At 39.6% G+C, this 17492-nt stretch overlaps 2 protein-coding genes and 1 long non-coding RNA gene across 3 annotated transcripts in view; 2 read left to right on the forward strand and 1 right to left on the reverse strand.

The window, feature by feature from the left end:
- Positions 1-3674, forward strand: part of rab5if (RAB5 interacting factor) — an 8214-nt gene extending 4540 nt beyond the window's left edge. Inside the window, exon 4 of the mRNA XM_085782209.1 lies at positions 2125-3674. Coding sequence (XP_085638335.1) covers positions 2125-2166 — 42 coding nt within the window. The 3' untranslated portion in view covers positions 2167-3674. The remainder of the gene's footprint in view (positions 1-2124) is intronic.
- LOC146984789 (uncharacterized) overlaps positions 1-17492 on the reverse strand; it is a 364327-nt gene that overhangs the window by 64468 nt on the left and 282367 nt on the right. The window lies entirely within an intron of this gene.
- Positions 5966-16960, forward strand: dhx35 (DEAH-box helicase 35). The gene is made up of 21 exons (XM_085782210.1): positions 5966-6017; positions 6465-6592; positions 6713-6805; positions 7188-7265; positions 7388-7492; positions 7573-7634; positions 8870-8939; positions 9604-9663; positions 10080-10192; positions 10296-10392; positions 10503-10661; positions 10947-11157; positions 11360-11484; positions 11718-11772; positions 11922-12112; positions 12226-12303; positions 12427-12556; positions 12673-12754; positions 14400-14471; positions 14618-14729; positions 15172-16960. Exons 1-21 carry the CDS (start codon positions 5978-5980, stop codon positions 15208-15210), a joined length of 2100 nt encoding a protein of 699 aa, XP_085638336.1. The 5' UTR covers positions 5966-5977; the 3' UTR covers positions 15211-16960.

Consider the following 17492-nt stretch of genomic DNA (forward strand, 5'->3'; position numbering starts at 1 on the left):
CTCTTGAGGTTAGCATTAGCTATAATAACACTATAATACAGATGTTAAAATCTCACCTCCACTTCTTAATTAATGAAGAAAAGGGATTGTGTGTTTATGGCATCTCCCCAACCCAACCATTTAATCTTGGCCTTCTGCTTTTTTTTTCCCTCACTACTAAACATTACAACAAGTTCTTGCACCACAGTCTACATTTTGTTTACATCTGCTTCCCCATCAGATCATGAAAGGTGGTCCCAGGGTCCACACATGGAGATAAACAGAGCGAGTTAGAGTGCTAACCACAGTGCTGCTACGCTGCCTCGGCCACATTAATCTTTACATTATCTCGTAGTGTGAGACCACTAATTTAAATCTTGCTGTGTTTGCATGTTTGAGATTAGAGGAGAACATCTGTGAAGTTTCTCCCCATGTGTGTCATGCAACTCAACTTCAATACCAGTAAAGCTTTAACCCCCCCCCCCCGTCTGAGGCTAGCTGGCTGAGTATAGATATATATATCTTTATTTATATGTATATACCGAGTATATATCTTTATTTACAGACTCCAGGTCCAATAAAAAAAAACAGACAACAGACAAAAGAAACAAACAAAAGAACTGAAACACTTATAGACAGCACACTGTCTGTTCACACACAAGTTAATATATTATATTTACTTTATTTACTATTATAATACTTTAATTTAAGAACAGATTATGTAATGTTTTCATTATTCATTCTGCAACTTTTATTTTTACCACATGTACTGTAGGGCTGCACAACCTATTCAATTCAATCTAATTGAAACTGCAGTATGGGCAAGTGCAGGAGCTGCAATTTCTTGCGAAAGATAAAATATGTCACAACATTGTTGTGCAATGTTGGCACCATAAGTGTTGTGTTGCTATGGAGACACTGTGGTCAACAAAGTATATTCTCAAAAGGTAAAGGGGGGGGGGGGGGGGCATGTTTGCTTGGTACAAGACCCAACAAAAATCACTTCCTCAATTTTATACCAAGTGAAATTTCAAAGCAAAAATGATGATTCACACTAAAATTGCAATCGCACATTGCAATGCCCCCCCCCCCCCCGCCTATAAATGCAATATGAAATGTTTTGCATGTCATGCATCGGCCATAACAATATGTGTCTGTGCATTTAACCCTCTATGGTACGCTGCATTATGATGCCAGTGGGGAAAAAAATGTTTGGAGTGTTTTTATGTCTCAAAATAGACTAAATAAACATAATCTAAAGAAATAAAAAAAAATTATTTATTTTTGGAAGTTTTTGGGATTTTTTGCCTGTAGGCAACATTGTACCATTACGGTTCATCATCTACTGTATTAGAAACACCAGTCTCTGTAGACTTTCACCTTCACTGGCCTCATCCTCATCCACATTCTCATTCTCATCTTCCTCATCATCATCATAATAGCCTGATGTTTACTTTACTGCATCCAAAATCTAATTTATTAAGGATAAAAAACAAAATTATGATGAATTATATGTTTTTGAACATTATATTTACACCTAAACACACACTACCATAGTCTCATAATGCAATATTGATTCCATAATGGTTCACTGTCGCCTCAAGGCAACATTGCAATTTTCTATAATGGTACGTTGTTGCTTTCGGGCAACAGGTGCATTTTAACAAGTTTCCATTATTTAATAAGTAAATAAATTGCATGGAACTATTAAAAATTAAACTTTACTAATCTATTAGTGTAAATATTTTTTTTTCCAGATGAAAAAGGGCCAGGAAGTTCCTGTATGTTTTCAGACCGTTTTAGTGGAGCAAAATGGCAAACCTGTTTCCTAAAAAGGGTTTCAGTCTGGCTTCTTGAAAGTCATGTGATAAATTAAAGCATTGTTATTGGTTCTCTAAGGTCTCCTCTCTTTTTTAAAGTATTACAGCATTAAATGGGATGAATTGTGGAGATGTGACAGGCCAGAAAGTGGTTTGTTGCTGCCTGAGGGCAACATGGGACCATAGAGGGTTAAGATGCTTATTGCAAATACATGAACCTTCCTCGTCACACCATAACATGGTAGATTAATGTCTTTTCATGTCTTTTTGAAGCCTGTGATTTGGTCGTTAATCTCTAATGTGTCTCTTCTTTTGTCCTTACCAGGTGGTGTGGATAATCTTTTACACAGCTCTACATTTTGACTGAGAGGAACCCATTGGACACTAAATACAAATATTTCTGTTGAAGTAAATTGTCAAGACACAGGAACTCCATGACTTGAGGGGTGTCATCACTCCCACATACAGTATGACTTCTCAGTGTGCAGTGCATCATGGGAATCCTAGTTTCAATAACAAGATACTGCAAGACCGCCTTGATGAACATGTTTGAATACTGTACATCGCTCTTAATTTGAGAGTTCCTTTTTAAGGCGCTCTCCACTGCAACTTGTTATGTTTCCTTTCCCATTTCATTCTCATCACTTCAGACTAAACAGTAAAGATACAGATAGCAGTTCAGCTGAGATTGGTGGCATTTTCTATTTATGCTGGAGCAGTACCTTGACACAACAGAAGAGGATGCTTTCTCTGCTTTAGAAGAGTGACACGAACACTTCAGATGAAAACAGATGAGTCTCGTCTGTGATTCAATCAGTCAATGAGTGTAAAGTGTTTAAAACCTTTTTAATTTAGGGACAAAATGTACCGTATGAGATGTGCTACACTAACATGAATTCTGTTATGTGGGTTCACATCTAAATTTCACTCCAAATTACATGCTTGCCTTTAAGAGTAATTAATCTGGGCCTAAAAGAGTGACGATAATTGAAATGTAATGACAGTAAAGCACCTTATAGGTTACTGTTAACGTTACCAGCTACAGTATGTGTGTGGCTTCAAGGGAGGAGTCATCATTTTTCATTAAAAGTTAATGTAGGTGATACAGAGCTTCATGGTTTTTTTTTTTTTCCTCACTTGATATAAACAAAACATTTTTGAATGAAATCTGTCAATTGTAACTTCTTCTAAAGGGTCTGCTGGCCAATTTAATGCTGAAATCTCACTTGAGTTAATTTTAACAACATCAAAACAAATGCTGGTTGTAAGGTACGCATATCAGCTGATATCCAATCCCAATGCCTGTTTCTGCTAGTAGTATCAGTGCGCTGTAACTTCAATCGGGCACTAATCCCATCTCAGATTTCTACTCATCCAAATTACTTCCTTAAATGCAAAGAGGGGGGGAAACGTGCATGTTGTGTTGAGAAGCAAAATGTTCAAAGATTTAAGCGAAAACCTGGCCTGTGCACTGCCATGATTTACCGTTCGTACATCTAGATGTCATTTATTAATGGCATTAGTTAGGAGGGTAGAAATAATTTAAATTAACTTTTCTCACATGTAGCTTCTGGATCAAAGTCTTACCTGTCGTTTTGGAATTAATTTAAACTTGTCTGTAAATTCTGTACAATGTCCCTTTTGTCAAATCCACCTTGTATTACACAGATTTATTTGTACTTATGTTATATCTTGTTCGATGTAACATATTTCTCAGTATTTTATAGTGGAGAACTTTTAAAAACAGTTCTTTCAAAGTTATTGTACTGATACTGTTATATTAGATATGCAGCTGGTTTGAAAGGATTGTATTTTCTGATCAAATCTTTTCGGAATCATTAAACATGGGCTTTATTTGGCCTCCATTTTCAAAGAGATGTTTTTTTTTGTGATTGAAATGTAATAGAAATTCAAGTATGTTAGTTTTGTCACTCATGTCATTTGGGCATTGTTAAAAAAAGATTTGCATCTGCCTTCACAGTGGACTATCACGAAGATACAGATTTCCCTTTTGCTAAAGTGTTCTGCACTGCAGCTCTTCACTCAGTGTTACGGCTGCGACATACATACGGTTTTCGGTACTGATAAATCTGCTGACAATTTTTTCAAATTCATTGACTGATTAATTATGTAAGTGCCATAAAAATTGTAAAATGTTCAGTTCAGGTCCTCAGAGTGCAAAGCGATGTCTTAGTCTGTCAAACAGTCCAAAATACAAAAAATGTTAAGTTTACAGTGTTATAAAATAGATGAATTTATTGAGGCTGAATAACTTTTAATTAACCACCTAAATAATTAGCAATTATTTTTGATCAACTTGTCAATCAACTAATTGTTGCAGCTCGAACTTATACCCAGTGCTTGCTCGGACAAAAGTGACTTTCTAGGATTTCCTAGACTGAAGAAGGGGGCCAGGGGCGTCTGAACCTCCATTTACCATTATCAAATATACAAACTGAATGTGTATGCTTGTTGCAAATGTGTATGCTTGCAAAAAATATTATGATGTTTTCATTAGATGTCAGACTCAATATTCATTACTAAAGTATTTTCCACTTAATCTTAAATTGAATGAATTAAAATGACAAATGAGGGAACCAACCAACCAATAGACGTGTATGATGCTACTGCTAATATATATAATACGTTATCCAGGCCTTGTGCTCAGCTATGATGTCATCTTTTAACATGACATATTAAGGGGCCATCTGTGAAGTGATTAACATGTGCGTTTTAGACCCAGTCCTAACCGAGCTCTTTAAACTTTACCTACCATGGCAACAACAGGATATTTTCTCTTAATTCAGGCTAATACAGTAACATTGAAGCAGAATCTCTTTAGTCAAGATTTTGTCCCAAGATGCTTAATACAATCATGGTGATCCTTCCTTAGACTGAGATTTGGGAGATTTTTTATCCATGATGACTTCATTGATGTGTGAGACCTGAACAACACCATCCTTGGCTTTTGCACAAGCACCACACAAAGTTCTCATAGTGTTTACTACTTGACAAATAAGTTGCCTGGGCCGGGCCATGACTGCAGGAGCCAGTCGAGGGGGTTCAACTACAGTAGAGATGCAATAATATAATGAAAATAAAGAAATTAAACTGTCCATATGTCAGGAGTTAACTTGGCCTACACAAAAATGGCAAAAAGTAATTAAAGGGATGGTAGCATTTTTTTTAAAAGTGGGGTTGTATGATCTACAAATAGCCCCTAAGTACTTTAATTGCAGTAGAAGACTCTCTACACTCCTCCCGTTAGCAACGCCAGCCCATAATAGCCCTGCCCAGAGATTTACAACATACAGTGTTGTGAATGGACCCAAAGAAACGGCCTATTTTCACGGCCTAAAAGAGGTTTTACCTGAAAAAAAAATACACAGTTCCATTGTTCGTTGTTATAATTTTGTTGTTATAATTTTTTCCAGCCCTTCAAAGTGCAGGAAAAACACAGTTTTTATTTGGACCTAACCAACTGCTGATCGGCGGGCGCTAACCCTGGGCGGAGGGATACGTGAGTTGGTTAGATCCAAATAAAAACTGTGTTTTTCCTGCACTTTGAAGGGCTGGAAAAAATTATATTATAGTGAACAATGGAACTGTGTATTTTTTTTCATGTAAAACCTCTTTTAGGGCGTGAAAATAGGCCGTTTCTTTGGGTCCATTCACAACACTGTATGCTGTAAATCTCTGGGCAGGGCTATTATGGGCTGGCTTTGCTAACGGGAGGAGTGCAGAGAGTCTTCTACTGCAATTAAAGTACTTAGGGGCTATTTGTAGATCATACAACCCCACTTTTAAAAAATGCCACTATCCCTTTAAACAACTTGACTCACTATGCACATATGGATGTGAGTAAAGGAGCAACAAACCACTTAAATTTCCTATTGTTTACAACAAGTTCACAGGTTTGTGATTAGATTTACACAATGAGGCTGCTAGGCCTACATCAATAAATAACATTAATTTTATGTTTGAAAACTGGTTTGTATTTGATTGGTTGTAATTATCTGCAATGACTCATAATAAACAACAACTACAGGAGAACCAAAGTTTTTTTTGAATTGGACCGACGTCACTCCAACAATCTCTGTGGAAACCACATAGTGACGTAATCTGCACGGCGCAAAAAAAAAAAAGGGAAGGAAAAAACATGTGACGTAGAGGGCAAGATGGCGGCTCCCCTCTCCACGATGAAATTTTGGAAGCCGGGTAAGTCCGAAATATATGAATGAATGAGGCATTTGATGCGAGTTTTGTTCGGATTTCTGAGAATTAATGTTGAGCTGCGAACGGGAAGAATCGGTCGGTGTCGGTTTGACCGCAGCCTCCCCGGCAGCAGCTGCGTTAGATCTGCAGCCGGATCACTTCACTTCACTTCACTTCACGTTACATGAGCTCTGCGGAGTGGAAGTATTTAACCTGGCAGAATAAAGCAAGCAGCCTATGAGGCAAAAACTACCACAACTATATGAAATATATATATATATGCGCTTCCGTCGTTCATGTGTTCGGGTTCATTATTGCATGTGTTTGCTTTGCTGCACTAAATAAAGCCTGCCCGCCACAGCTCTTATATCATCATCAGCTTGCAACTGCATTTAAATAAACCAACTTCTCTTCACCTTCACCATCTGCTCTGCTCTGCTTCTGCCCCAGGCGCCGAGGCTCCGGGGATCTCTGAGGAGAGGGAGCTGAACACCGAGACCACCGGCTCTCCCGTCATCTTCAACCCGCACACCGCCCTCTCCATAGAGAAACAGCGACAGAAACTCCCCGTCTTCAAGGTTTCACATACACCGCCTTGCTTCAACTATATAATGCGACTAAAAATGAGGTCGAGTGTTGCCTATGTGCCTAGATGTTAATTAAAATGACTGATGTTTTATCAATCATTTCTAATCCAGCACAGAAACAACATCCTCTACTTGGTGGAGAGTTTCCAGACTGTCATCATAGTCGGTGAGACGGGATGTGGGAAGACAACACAGTTACCTCAGGTTATTATGATTTAAACTACATTTTGGCATCATTAAATGAACAATTTTACAGTGTTATGTTATTGTTATTGTTATGTCTGTCATCTAAAGTCACAGATGCCTTTAGATGTAAGTGCCACGCTGCAAAGACTGACTGCGGCAGTGGACTGATAACCTTCATGTAGCTGGACTCCCATTGTGATTTCACATGCCCTTGTCTTGATGCCTAGTTGCCTGTTTTGTTTTTTTTTTTTTAAAGCTGGGTTTGGACCACATCAGCTAAAGCTTTAATTTATGCAGAATATGCTGTTCTGCAACATCGACATCTCTATCTCATGCTTTGTACTCCTTCTTTTTTTTTGGATCTTCCTTCTCTTTTCATCTGACTCTCTTCTCTTTTCAGTACCTGCTGGAGGCCGGCTGGGCAGCGGAGGGGAAGGTGATCGGAGTGACACAGCCTCGGCGTGTGGCCGCTATCTCTGTAAGAGCCCTGCTGATGTCCTGTCACTGTCACTGTTCAGCTCCTACATTGTTTTCATGCCATTTCACCGCAAGGACATAACGCCTGCTTCAGATACTGTATTTTTAATATCTTTCTGGCAGGTTGCAAACCGCGTTGCAGAGGAGCGGGGGGCCCTGCTGGGACACGAGGTGGGCTACACCATCCGATTTGACGACTGCTCCGATCCACATGCCACAAGGATTAAGGTATTCCCTGGCAGATGTGTGCGCTTTTTAAATATTTTATAGTTTTCCTTACAGCACTTAACTGTCCCTGTCTCCATCAGTTCCTTACAGATGGTATGCTGGTGCGGGAGATGATGGCAGATCCTCTGTTGAAAAAATACAGGTACATGATTGCAAGCAAAGCCATTAAATAGGCAGATATTTGACCTGTAATAGTTTGGCAGTAGGGATGTCACAATTACTTGTTTTCAGTGGCGTGACCGCCCCCCCTCGTGGCCCAATTGTTGAAAAACGCGTGCTAAAGTGCCCCCTGGGAGCCAAAACGCGCGTTAAAGTGCCCTCTTGGAAGCCAAAACATGTGCTAAAGTGCCCTCTTGGGGGCCAAAACATGTGCTTAAGTGCCCTCTAGGAGCCAAAACACGTGCTAAGTGCCCTCTTGGGGGCCAAAACGTGTGCTAAAGTGCCCTCTTGGGAGCCAAAACACGTGCTAAGTGCCCTCTTGGGGGCCAAAACCTGTGCTAAAGTGCCCTCTTGGAGCCAAAGTGTGTTCCCTATGTGCCCTCTTGGGAGCCAAAACACATGTTAAAACAGGCCAAATCGACATTTTTTTAGTCTTACGGTATCGATATTAAAACAGGCCAAATCGACGTTAAAAAAAGCCAAATTTTTTTCGCAAACGCACCATGCCACTACGGTCTCACTCTTGTCATTTTCTGAAACTTGGCAGTCCCTAAATACCGTCACTTCCCAAATAAGATTACTGTATGTTGGAACCATATCGGCTGATGTCCGCAAAAATAAAGGTGAATGCTCAGATACTGGTCCATTTAACTAACCTAACATTGAATCGGTAGGAATTTAAATGTTAGCGTGTCATTTGTATTAAAAAAAAACACAAAATAAAACAAAAAATGATTAAAATAAACATAAACATTTGGTATAGATGACAATTTATGACCTGCATATTTCAAACATTTCCCCTGGGGATTAATAATTGGTCCTATATTATTAGATACTTGAAATATTTTGTGTTAACAATGAGTGATGTAATTATATTTTGACTGTATTTAATTTTACACATTCATAGTGTTGTGTAATTAATTAATGCATAATAATCGTGATAATTGTAACACCGTGATTTTTTTCTCCGACAATAATCGTACCAAGAAAATGTGTAATCGTGACATCCCTACTTTGGCAGTGAGCCAGTATGCACTATACCATGACCATGAAACTGCAGCAGCTGAACTAAAGTGAGACTCATCAGTAATTGTGCTTTTTCTCTCTGTGATGTGTCAAATTGTCTTTTTGTGTTTGAGCATTTTAACTTGTTTTTGTTATCAAGTTATTGAGTTGCATTCACTCTTGGTAACTCTGCTGTGGTTGTGTTGTCCCTAGCGTGTTGATCCTGGATGAAGCACACGAGAGAACCCTGTATACAGACATAGCCATCGGTCTGCTTAAAAAGGTAAAGTCAGCAGTGATGGGAATAACGCCGTTAAACTAACGGCCATGTGGCCATGAATAAATTAATTTCGATGTTTCGCCTGTTATTAAATGCAAATCTTGAATAGGTCTCCGCTGTTTTCACATTTAAAAAGGTCTTTGTTGTCTTTGTACAGAGACAATATGAGATTTGCTTGTAGCCACAGCACTTAAAAAACCCACTGTAACCTATTTTCATAGGCACACCAGCCTCGCTTTCAATAAAACACACACTCTCATTCCATAATTGCGATCAGTGAAATATATGAAAACAATAAAATACAATTCAAAAATGAGAGAAAAAAAAATCCAAATTCTTCGACATATTTAAACTTAAAAAAAAGAAAGAAAAAGTAACGCAATAGTTACTTTCCCTGGTAACTAGTTACTATTATAGTGAAGTAGTGGAGTTACTAACTCAGTTACTTTTTGGGAGAAGTAATTAGTAACTATAACTAATTACTTTTTAAAAGTAACGTTCCCAACACTGGCTGTCAGTGGATTAAAATTGAAGGGGACAGCTCGACCTTCACTTAAACTTTTAATTACATCACCAGCCATGAAAATAATCCTTAGAAAGTTGTGACTTATTTTTCTTTCTTTCAGACTCTCAATCTCTTTTCACACTCTTACATTTTCCTCAATAGATTCAGAAGAAGAGGCGAGACCTGCGGCTGATTGTGGCCTCTGCCACTCTGGATGCCAAGGTGACTGCATCATTAAGATGAACAGATATGCTTGATTAGCGAGAACAGAGAAACAAAGACAGAGACGGGGAGAGTTGATGTCAGGTCAGATCACATTGTACTGACATCTGCGATGCACTGATAAAAGAGAGACACAATCAGGCCAGGACTGCGCTCAGCATTAAATAAGTCAGCTGAAATGCTACATCAGACTTTTACTGTACTTTCTGTATAAAAAAAAAAGAAGCTTTTTTTATCTACACATGCAAATTATCTAGTTGTGCTGCAGTACTAAGTTGCATACCTTCTAAAATGTCTGGCAGAGGGCAGAGGGATTACGTCATTGCATTGCTGCAGAACATTTGCAAAATACCATTTTGACTAAAAAAAGAGGAAGTAATCCCTCGTTACAAGTGTACTCTCACTTTCCTCTGAAGAAATTCCACGACTTCTTCAACCTGAATGAGACTGGGGATCCAAACAAGGACACGTGTGGTATTCTGACAGTGGAGGGACGCACCTTCCCCGTGGATGTCTTCTACACTGTCAGGTACTCAACACACTGTCACACACAGTCTGAAGGAAATTGTGTGTCATTTGTTTATGTCGTTTTAATTCCAAAATGTCTTTGTCTTTTTTTTTTTCAATCTAAGTCCTGTCCCAGATTATGTGAAGGCCACAGTGGAGACAGTGATGAAGATCCATGAGACAGAGGATGATGGAGATGTCTTGGCTTTTCTTACTGGACAGGTCAGTGGCCATACTGCACAACTTTTCTCTAATAACCTCCATTGGACTGAAGGGTATAGATCTTTTTTCTTGTCTTTTCAATCCTTTTACTCGTGTATTTTTCCTCCTAGGAAGAGGTGGAGAAGGTGGTGTCACTTCTGCAGGAGCAAGCGAGGTCTCTGTCACGATATGGCATGAAAAAACACCTGAGAATTTTGCCCATGTACTCTGGGTTACCTTATGCTGACCAAATGAAGGTCTTTGAGAGGGCACCTTCTTCTGTTCGCAAGGTAAAACCTACCATTATTTTTTGTGCATGTATAGAGAAGAGCAATTTTGAATATGTTCCATAATTTCTTGTGAAAACGGTTAATGGGAACCCATATGAATACCGTACACCAGGTTTTATTGGCAAGAACAGTCACATAAAGTCATGGATTACATACATGGCTTCCATTGCAGGTAATCAAGGAAATAAACATGCTGTTCCTTCAGTTGAGTGTATATAAAGGAGGCAACAGGGGCCAGTAAAACAGAATATTGGACTTAGTGTATTCCTGTGCTGTCTCTTCCAGATTGTGGTGGCTACTAACATCGCTGAGACCTCCATCACTATAAATGGAGTTGTATTTGTCATTGACTGTGCGTTTGTGAAGCTGCGAGCCTATAATCCCAGCACTGCCATCGAATCACTGGTGGTCACCCCCATCTCCAAAGCTTCAGCCAGTCAGAGGGCCGGGAGAGCCGGAAGAAACCGACCTGGAAAATGCTTTAGACTTTACACAGGTATGTGTTTAATTTGCAGGAAGAGAAGAAAGATGATACGTGCAGAACATCGTGTGTTTGGGGAAATGTGCATTGCTAACATTTCTGGCAAATTGTTGTCGTCTTTTATCCTCCCCCCCCTCCACTTTCTCTGCTTGTTTTCTGTCGCTCTTTGTCTTTCACATTGCTTTTGTTTGTTATTGCCTCTGTTCCTTTCCCTCAGAGGAGGACTTTGAGAAACTGCCTGCCTCTACTGTGCCAGAGATGCAGCGCACCAATTTGGCCCCTGTCATCCTGCAGCTCAAAGCATTAGGCATCGACAACGTGCTGCGGTTCAGCTTCCTTTCTGTGAGTAGCCTGCTTCGCACAGTGGCTGTATTGTGTTCACCCACTGTGAAAGGAATGGTACTTTACATTTTAATTAGCGAGAATGGCCCTTGCCTGTTGGAAATAAAATGCATAGAAACAATAAAAATTAATGCAGCACTTCTCTTAAAGATTCTCACTTCATTATGTCTTTTAGAGTAAATATTGTAATTATTGCACTTACTGAGCTTTTTCCATTGATTGTAATTTAACAGCCTCCTCCAGCTCAGACTATGGTTCAGGCTCTGGAACTGCTCTACGCTCTTGGAGGTAAGAAACAGCACAGAGGTAGTGCAACGAGGCATTATGTCCCTCAACAACAATGCAGATGTTCTAAAATCTGTACCGTCAGGCATCCACAAGCTAAGGTGTCCTTGCACAAGATGCAGAATCTGAACCATTTGCATGTCTGTTGGCAGGTTTGGATCATTACGGCCGTTTGACTGATCCCACGGGTGTGCGGATGGCCGAGTTTCCTCTCAGCCCCATGTTTGCCAAGATGCTCCTAGAGTCGGGGAACTTTGGCTGCTCCAAAGAGATTGTTACCATAGCAGCAATGATGCAGATTCAGAATATATTTGTTGTGCCGCCCAATCAGAAGAAAGCTGCCGTAAGTGGAAAAAAAACTGGCTTTCAAAAAAAAAAAAGGAGCATGTTGTCTGTTTGGCAGGAATGCTTTGTCAGCATTAACAATTATCCCATTCATGCTATCTCATCCTGCAGGCCCGAGAGCACAGGAAATTTGCAGTAGCAGAAGGAGACCACCTCACCATGCTGAATGTGTACGAAGCCTTCATTAAGGTATAGCTTTTGCACATACTGTACATATACAGCTCAGTGAGTGGCAGAGAAACACTTGAGCGCTGGCGCAAGCGGAGCAAACTCTAACCGAGGTTGTGCGACTTTGTCCTCTCTCACCCGCAGCACCAGAAGAGCTCACAGTGGTGTCAGGAACATTTTCTCAATTACAAGGGTCTACTGCGGGCTGTGACTGTACGGGAGCAGCTGCGGCGCCTCATGAACAAGTTTAAGGTGCCACGGACTTCCAGTGAAGGTGTGTGTGTGTGTGTGTGTGTCATGGTTATCTTATGCCATATGTGAGGTCATTTTGAGGTGACCTTTTTTGTTTGTTTTTGCCTTTATATCTCATGATGGTCATGTTTTGCACAGGTGATCCTGATGTTATCCTGAAGTGCATTGTGTCTGGGTTTTTTGCTAATGCTGCGCGCATTCACCACTCTGGTTCCTACAGGTGAGAGAGCTCTTGGCCAGTTATTGCTCCCCTATCCACAAGTTTCCCAACGTCATCTATGGGCAAAACCGAAAGCCGGTTTTGCCGGTTTGGTGGAATTGTACGGTTACGTTTCCATGGTTTTCAGTCGTTGTCATAGTTGCGGTAAACGCATGGATGTATTAACGCTGGCTTTTAACAAAGACGGTTTATAAGCCAAGACCTTCCATGACGAGTCAGCTTCCTGTATGATGTCACTAGGCTTCTGCGCAGCCACGCCCCTTTAGGGAGACCAGAAGCAGCTTGGAGTGTATCGACTCCAATGGGAAAATTGAACGTGAACACAGATTATGGTCGGGTCTTTCTCCCCACGGTCACTGAAGTAAATTTTGGACTCATTTTTCACAAGCCACATCTCTTCTGAACAGTTTGACACGAAAATGGCAACTTTCAGACGGACACATCAGGAGAAAATCCACTTTGTTCCAGACCTGTCTCTGTCTCTACTACACACTCTCGCCAGATTTGGCTCAGATCTCCTAGGCAACGTCAAACAAACGGCCGCGAACTCCCGTGAAAATGATTTAAATTATTTTGGTCATGCTAAATATGACTGTTAGTAGTGTAAATATTTAATGTTATCATAAGAAAATATAAATATCTCACTTCCATCTACCTACAAATTGTATAAATCCACACACATGATCACAGACGAGGTGGTGACGGTTGGCCACGCCCATTTAGAGAGACAGGAAGTGAAACTGATGGTTGGCCACGCCCATTTAGAGAGACAGGAAGTGAAACCATTTCATATCATTGGAGCAGCCGCTCATGGAGTATCTTTCCATTTATTGAATATCTTTGCTTTTAACACGGATGTCAATTTGTGTGATATCCACTGTTAAAAGCTGGTGTGATGATCCATGCGTTTTACAGATTTTCATTGAAAAAAAAAAAAAAAAAAATCCATGCATTTACCGCGACTACCGAAACCATGGAAACGTAGGGGTGGGCGATATGGCAAAAATATCATATCACGATTTTAAAAAAATAAAATAACGATCTCGATTTTGTCACGATCTTCAATCGAAAATTGAAAAACAGACAATTTAGGTCAAAGAGCCTCTCTAAACAGATTTTAATGGGCTCTCTGCACAGCTCCACTACTTCCTGAACTTAAGGCAGCTCCTTTATTTCCTGTCTTACAATACTGGACGAACTGATGAATCCAGGTGTGTCTGACCATTGTGACTACTCAGACACACCTGGATTAATCAGTTTGCCCAATAATGTAAGACAGGAAATAAAGGAACTGCCTTCAATTCAGGAAGTAGTGGAGCTGTGTATAGAGCCCATTTAAATAGTTGCAGTTGCATGTGCAAGTAAACATACTCTGATAAAATGCACCAAATATACCCTAGACGATCCTACGATCTCTGCACTTTGGCAGATCGTCTACATGTTTTAATCCTTCACGATCTAATATTGTCATATCGCCCACCCCTATGGAAACATAAATATAAAATTTCACCGGAAGAGCAAAACCGGCAAAACAGGCTACGTTTTTGACGTTCGGAAAAAGGTGGCCCCCTATAGATGTGTTCTGTCTGTCTCTCTGCTTGAACTTGTTCAAAATACATCACACTGTTTTTTTTTTCTTTGTCAGGACTTTACGAGATGATCGTGAGCTTCACATCCACCCCAACTCTGTGCTGTTCGGAGAGAAGCCTCCAAAGTGGTCAGTCAGTTCACATACTGCTGTGTTAAACAAAACATGATATTCATTAGTTCAGATTCATAGGATGCAGAAATGTAGGTTCTTCTATTTAAAAAAATGTTTCCAAGAGCGAGGTTTACAAGTATCCTACACTGTCACCTCTCCAGGGTTGTCTTCAATGAAGTGGTGCAGACGGCAAAATACTACATGCGTGATGTGACTGCTGTTGAGTCGTCCTGGTTGGTTGAGCTGGCCCCTCACTTTTACAAGCAGGCTCAGGTAGGCCGAAGAAAGAAACACACACACCTACACACACACCTGGTTATTATGATGTGGACTGTTGTGAATAATCTTAAAGGCCCAACCCTACTTTTTTTTTTTTTTTCTCAAGCAGATTTAGCTGCTATATCAATACTGTGACTTAAAATAAGTGGATCACTGACCTTTTGTTATTAGAGTAGAGAACTTACATGGGATGTAAAACTACATGTGAGATGGTTTTTGGCTCTTAAACCACAAATATATCTTATCAACTTAAAATACAGGAAAAATGGGACTTTAATAAGGCTAAATTCATAATCATTATGTTGCTATCTTTATACTTAAAATCTGTTTTTATTTTGTTCATGGTATTCTGAGGTTCTGACAGCCCATTTGGTTACATTAATAATTTGCTCATAGTACTTTGATTAAGATCTTTCATGCCGCTTTTCTCTTTCAGCATGGATCACTGGCCAGCAAGAGATCCCGAGTCCTCTAAATCTCACCGTCAGTTCACCACAATAAGACAGGAACACTCATTGATCTACATGGAAAAATCCCTCTCAAGTTGCCTGTGTGCCCCTTTCCATTTCATTGTATATAATGATGTAATATATATATATTGTCCATGTCCACTTGCACAACATCTTCACACTATGTGACCATGCTAGAATGGGATTAAGTGGATATATTTTTAGTGCTGATGTTGACTGATTTGTTTGAATGTGTCTGTCTTCTTTTTTGGCAGAAATGTAGTTTATATTTGATCTGTGAGAGTAAATGATGATGATGAATGTGAAAAGAGTCCAGGCTGTGCCTGATGTGTTCATTCACGCGTGGTCATATAGTTCATTCATACTTGTACAGAGTCAGAGCGTCCTGAGGTCCAGGGAACAACTCCTGTGCCAGAGGCCCGTCCATACCTGGTTCTACCTGGCTTCATTATTTTTTTTAACTGCTGTACTCTTTCCAGTTGCATGATAGATAATGAAAGATGATGGAATGTGAGGATGTTTCCCTTTGAAAGACTTATGGTTTACAGTTGTTGGTTAATTTGCTCACCCCATACCCAGGGTGCCTTTGTTTTTAATTGGTTTACTTTACCTCCATTTTAGTTTTGATCTCTTAAACTTTCTGTTTGTTGTGGTATATTTTTTTCAGACGGAGAGGGAAATGCATTTCTTAATTAGTTATTTATTATTAGTCAACTTTCAGGTTTTACATCTTATACTGATACTGTGAAGAGACTGCTTTATTTTTGGATTCTTGTTTTCCATTCTGGATAGCCACTTAATTACAATGTAGCTCAGACATAGTGGCCTTGTCACCACTCTGTGCCAGTTTTCTTTATCAGCCTATTTCACATTTCATTTTCAGATGGAATGTGCAAATACACCCAAGCATTGTAAACGAAAAGCTGTGAAATCAAAACTACAAATGAAGTGCCATTTCTTGCTGTGATGACATAAAGTGCATTCAGACATGCATCCAACGCCTCAAAGAAACAGTAGCATTTATCGGATACCAGCCATCTCTTTGGCATCAATTGCCTTTTCTCTTATAGTTTGTCTAGCTTTTGATCAAGACAGTGTTGTACTCTTTTTTTTTTTTCATGTTACCATCTACATCTTCCACCTGGTGTTCAGTAAAATGGCCAGTAGCAGTATTTCAGTCCATACAGGCTGCATGTGTCCTACAGCTCTGTTTTTGATTTAAGTTGAACTTAATTGTTTTGTTTGTCTTCAGAGGTACTTGGCCCTGAAAGTATCAGTGAGCAGTAAATTAAAGGTTTGCCATTTCACTTGGCTGGGATGTAGCCTACTTTCAAACCAGTAAAGGTCACCGTCCGTCACCCAGTTTTACATCTGCTTGCATGGTCTTTCGTAGAACTTGTTCTTGAGGTTACAATTGTAGATTCAGAGAAGCTGTAATCGAACCACAGAACAACACACCATAGAGTAGATAGGTAAACCAACTCAAATTAGATGGATACACAAATGTATAAAAGTACCTCTGCATGTTAAATGGTACTCTGATGTAGACCTATACACTTAAGATCACCTCGTAGACTCGTTGCGGATGAAAACATTTGCGAGATGAATTGTTTATTCTCATTTGTGCTGATACTTCTGAGTATGTATTCAGCCAAAGCCGTAATCCGTAGACCTGTGTAACTGCTCACCTCTGAGATTAAAAACTCACCTGCCATATCTTCCTCACATCCTCAAATAAAGCCTTATTGTCATGCACTGCGCTGGCTTTTGTATTCTTTATTGCCCAAACAACTACTGTGCTCTTTATGTGATGCAGGCCTTTGCCAGGTGGTGTCACTGTTGTACCACAAACAGAGTCTAACCAGAAAGATTAAGAAAATCACTTCGAAATGTAAGTGATCTTTGAGGGTCTTTATGTATTTGTTCCCCATTGTGTCTGAGTTTGTAACTTTACTTAATTTAATATTTTAATATGAAGCAGGTGAAATAAACACTGCATAGACAGTGCACTAATAATTTAAGAATACTGACCACACCAAATATCAAAATTTGTCCTTCTAAAACACTACTGTCAAGTGCAAGGCTGATGTCATTTTTAAAGATATAGGCCTACAGGTTGTTACAGTGGGGAAAATGTATATAATGAAGAAAATGCTGTTTGATTGATGTATGGCACATTTAAAAGTTGATCCTGTACCCTGATTCAAGACCATCACTACATGTGTCATGATCATTATCTCAACATGGACAGCTCATTATAGACATTTATTTAATGCAAATAAAATAA

The sequence above is a fragment of the Trachurus japonicus genome, chromosome 7 (genome assembly GCF_045865225.1).
Source record: "Trachurus japonicus isolate A0001 chromosome 7, Traja_1.0".
Lineage (NCBI taxonomy): Eukaryota > Metazoa > Chordata > Actinopteri > Carangiformes > Carangidae > Trachurus > Trachurus japonicus.

Coding starts and splice junctions, on each gene's coding strand:
- dhx35 (XM_085782210.1), top strand. CDS start 5,978: ATGGCGGCTCCCCTCTCCACGATGAAATTTTGGAAGCCGG. Junction 11,485..11,717: donor TGCGGTTCAGCTTCCTTTCT/GTGAGTAGCCTG, acceptor GTAATTTAACAG/CCTCCTCCAGCTCAGACTAT. Junction 12,113..12,225: donor CCAATCAGAAGAAAGCTGCC/GTAAGTGGAAAA, acceptor CTCATCCTGCAG/GCCCGAGAGCACAGGAAATT.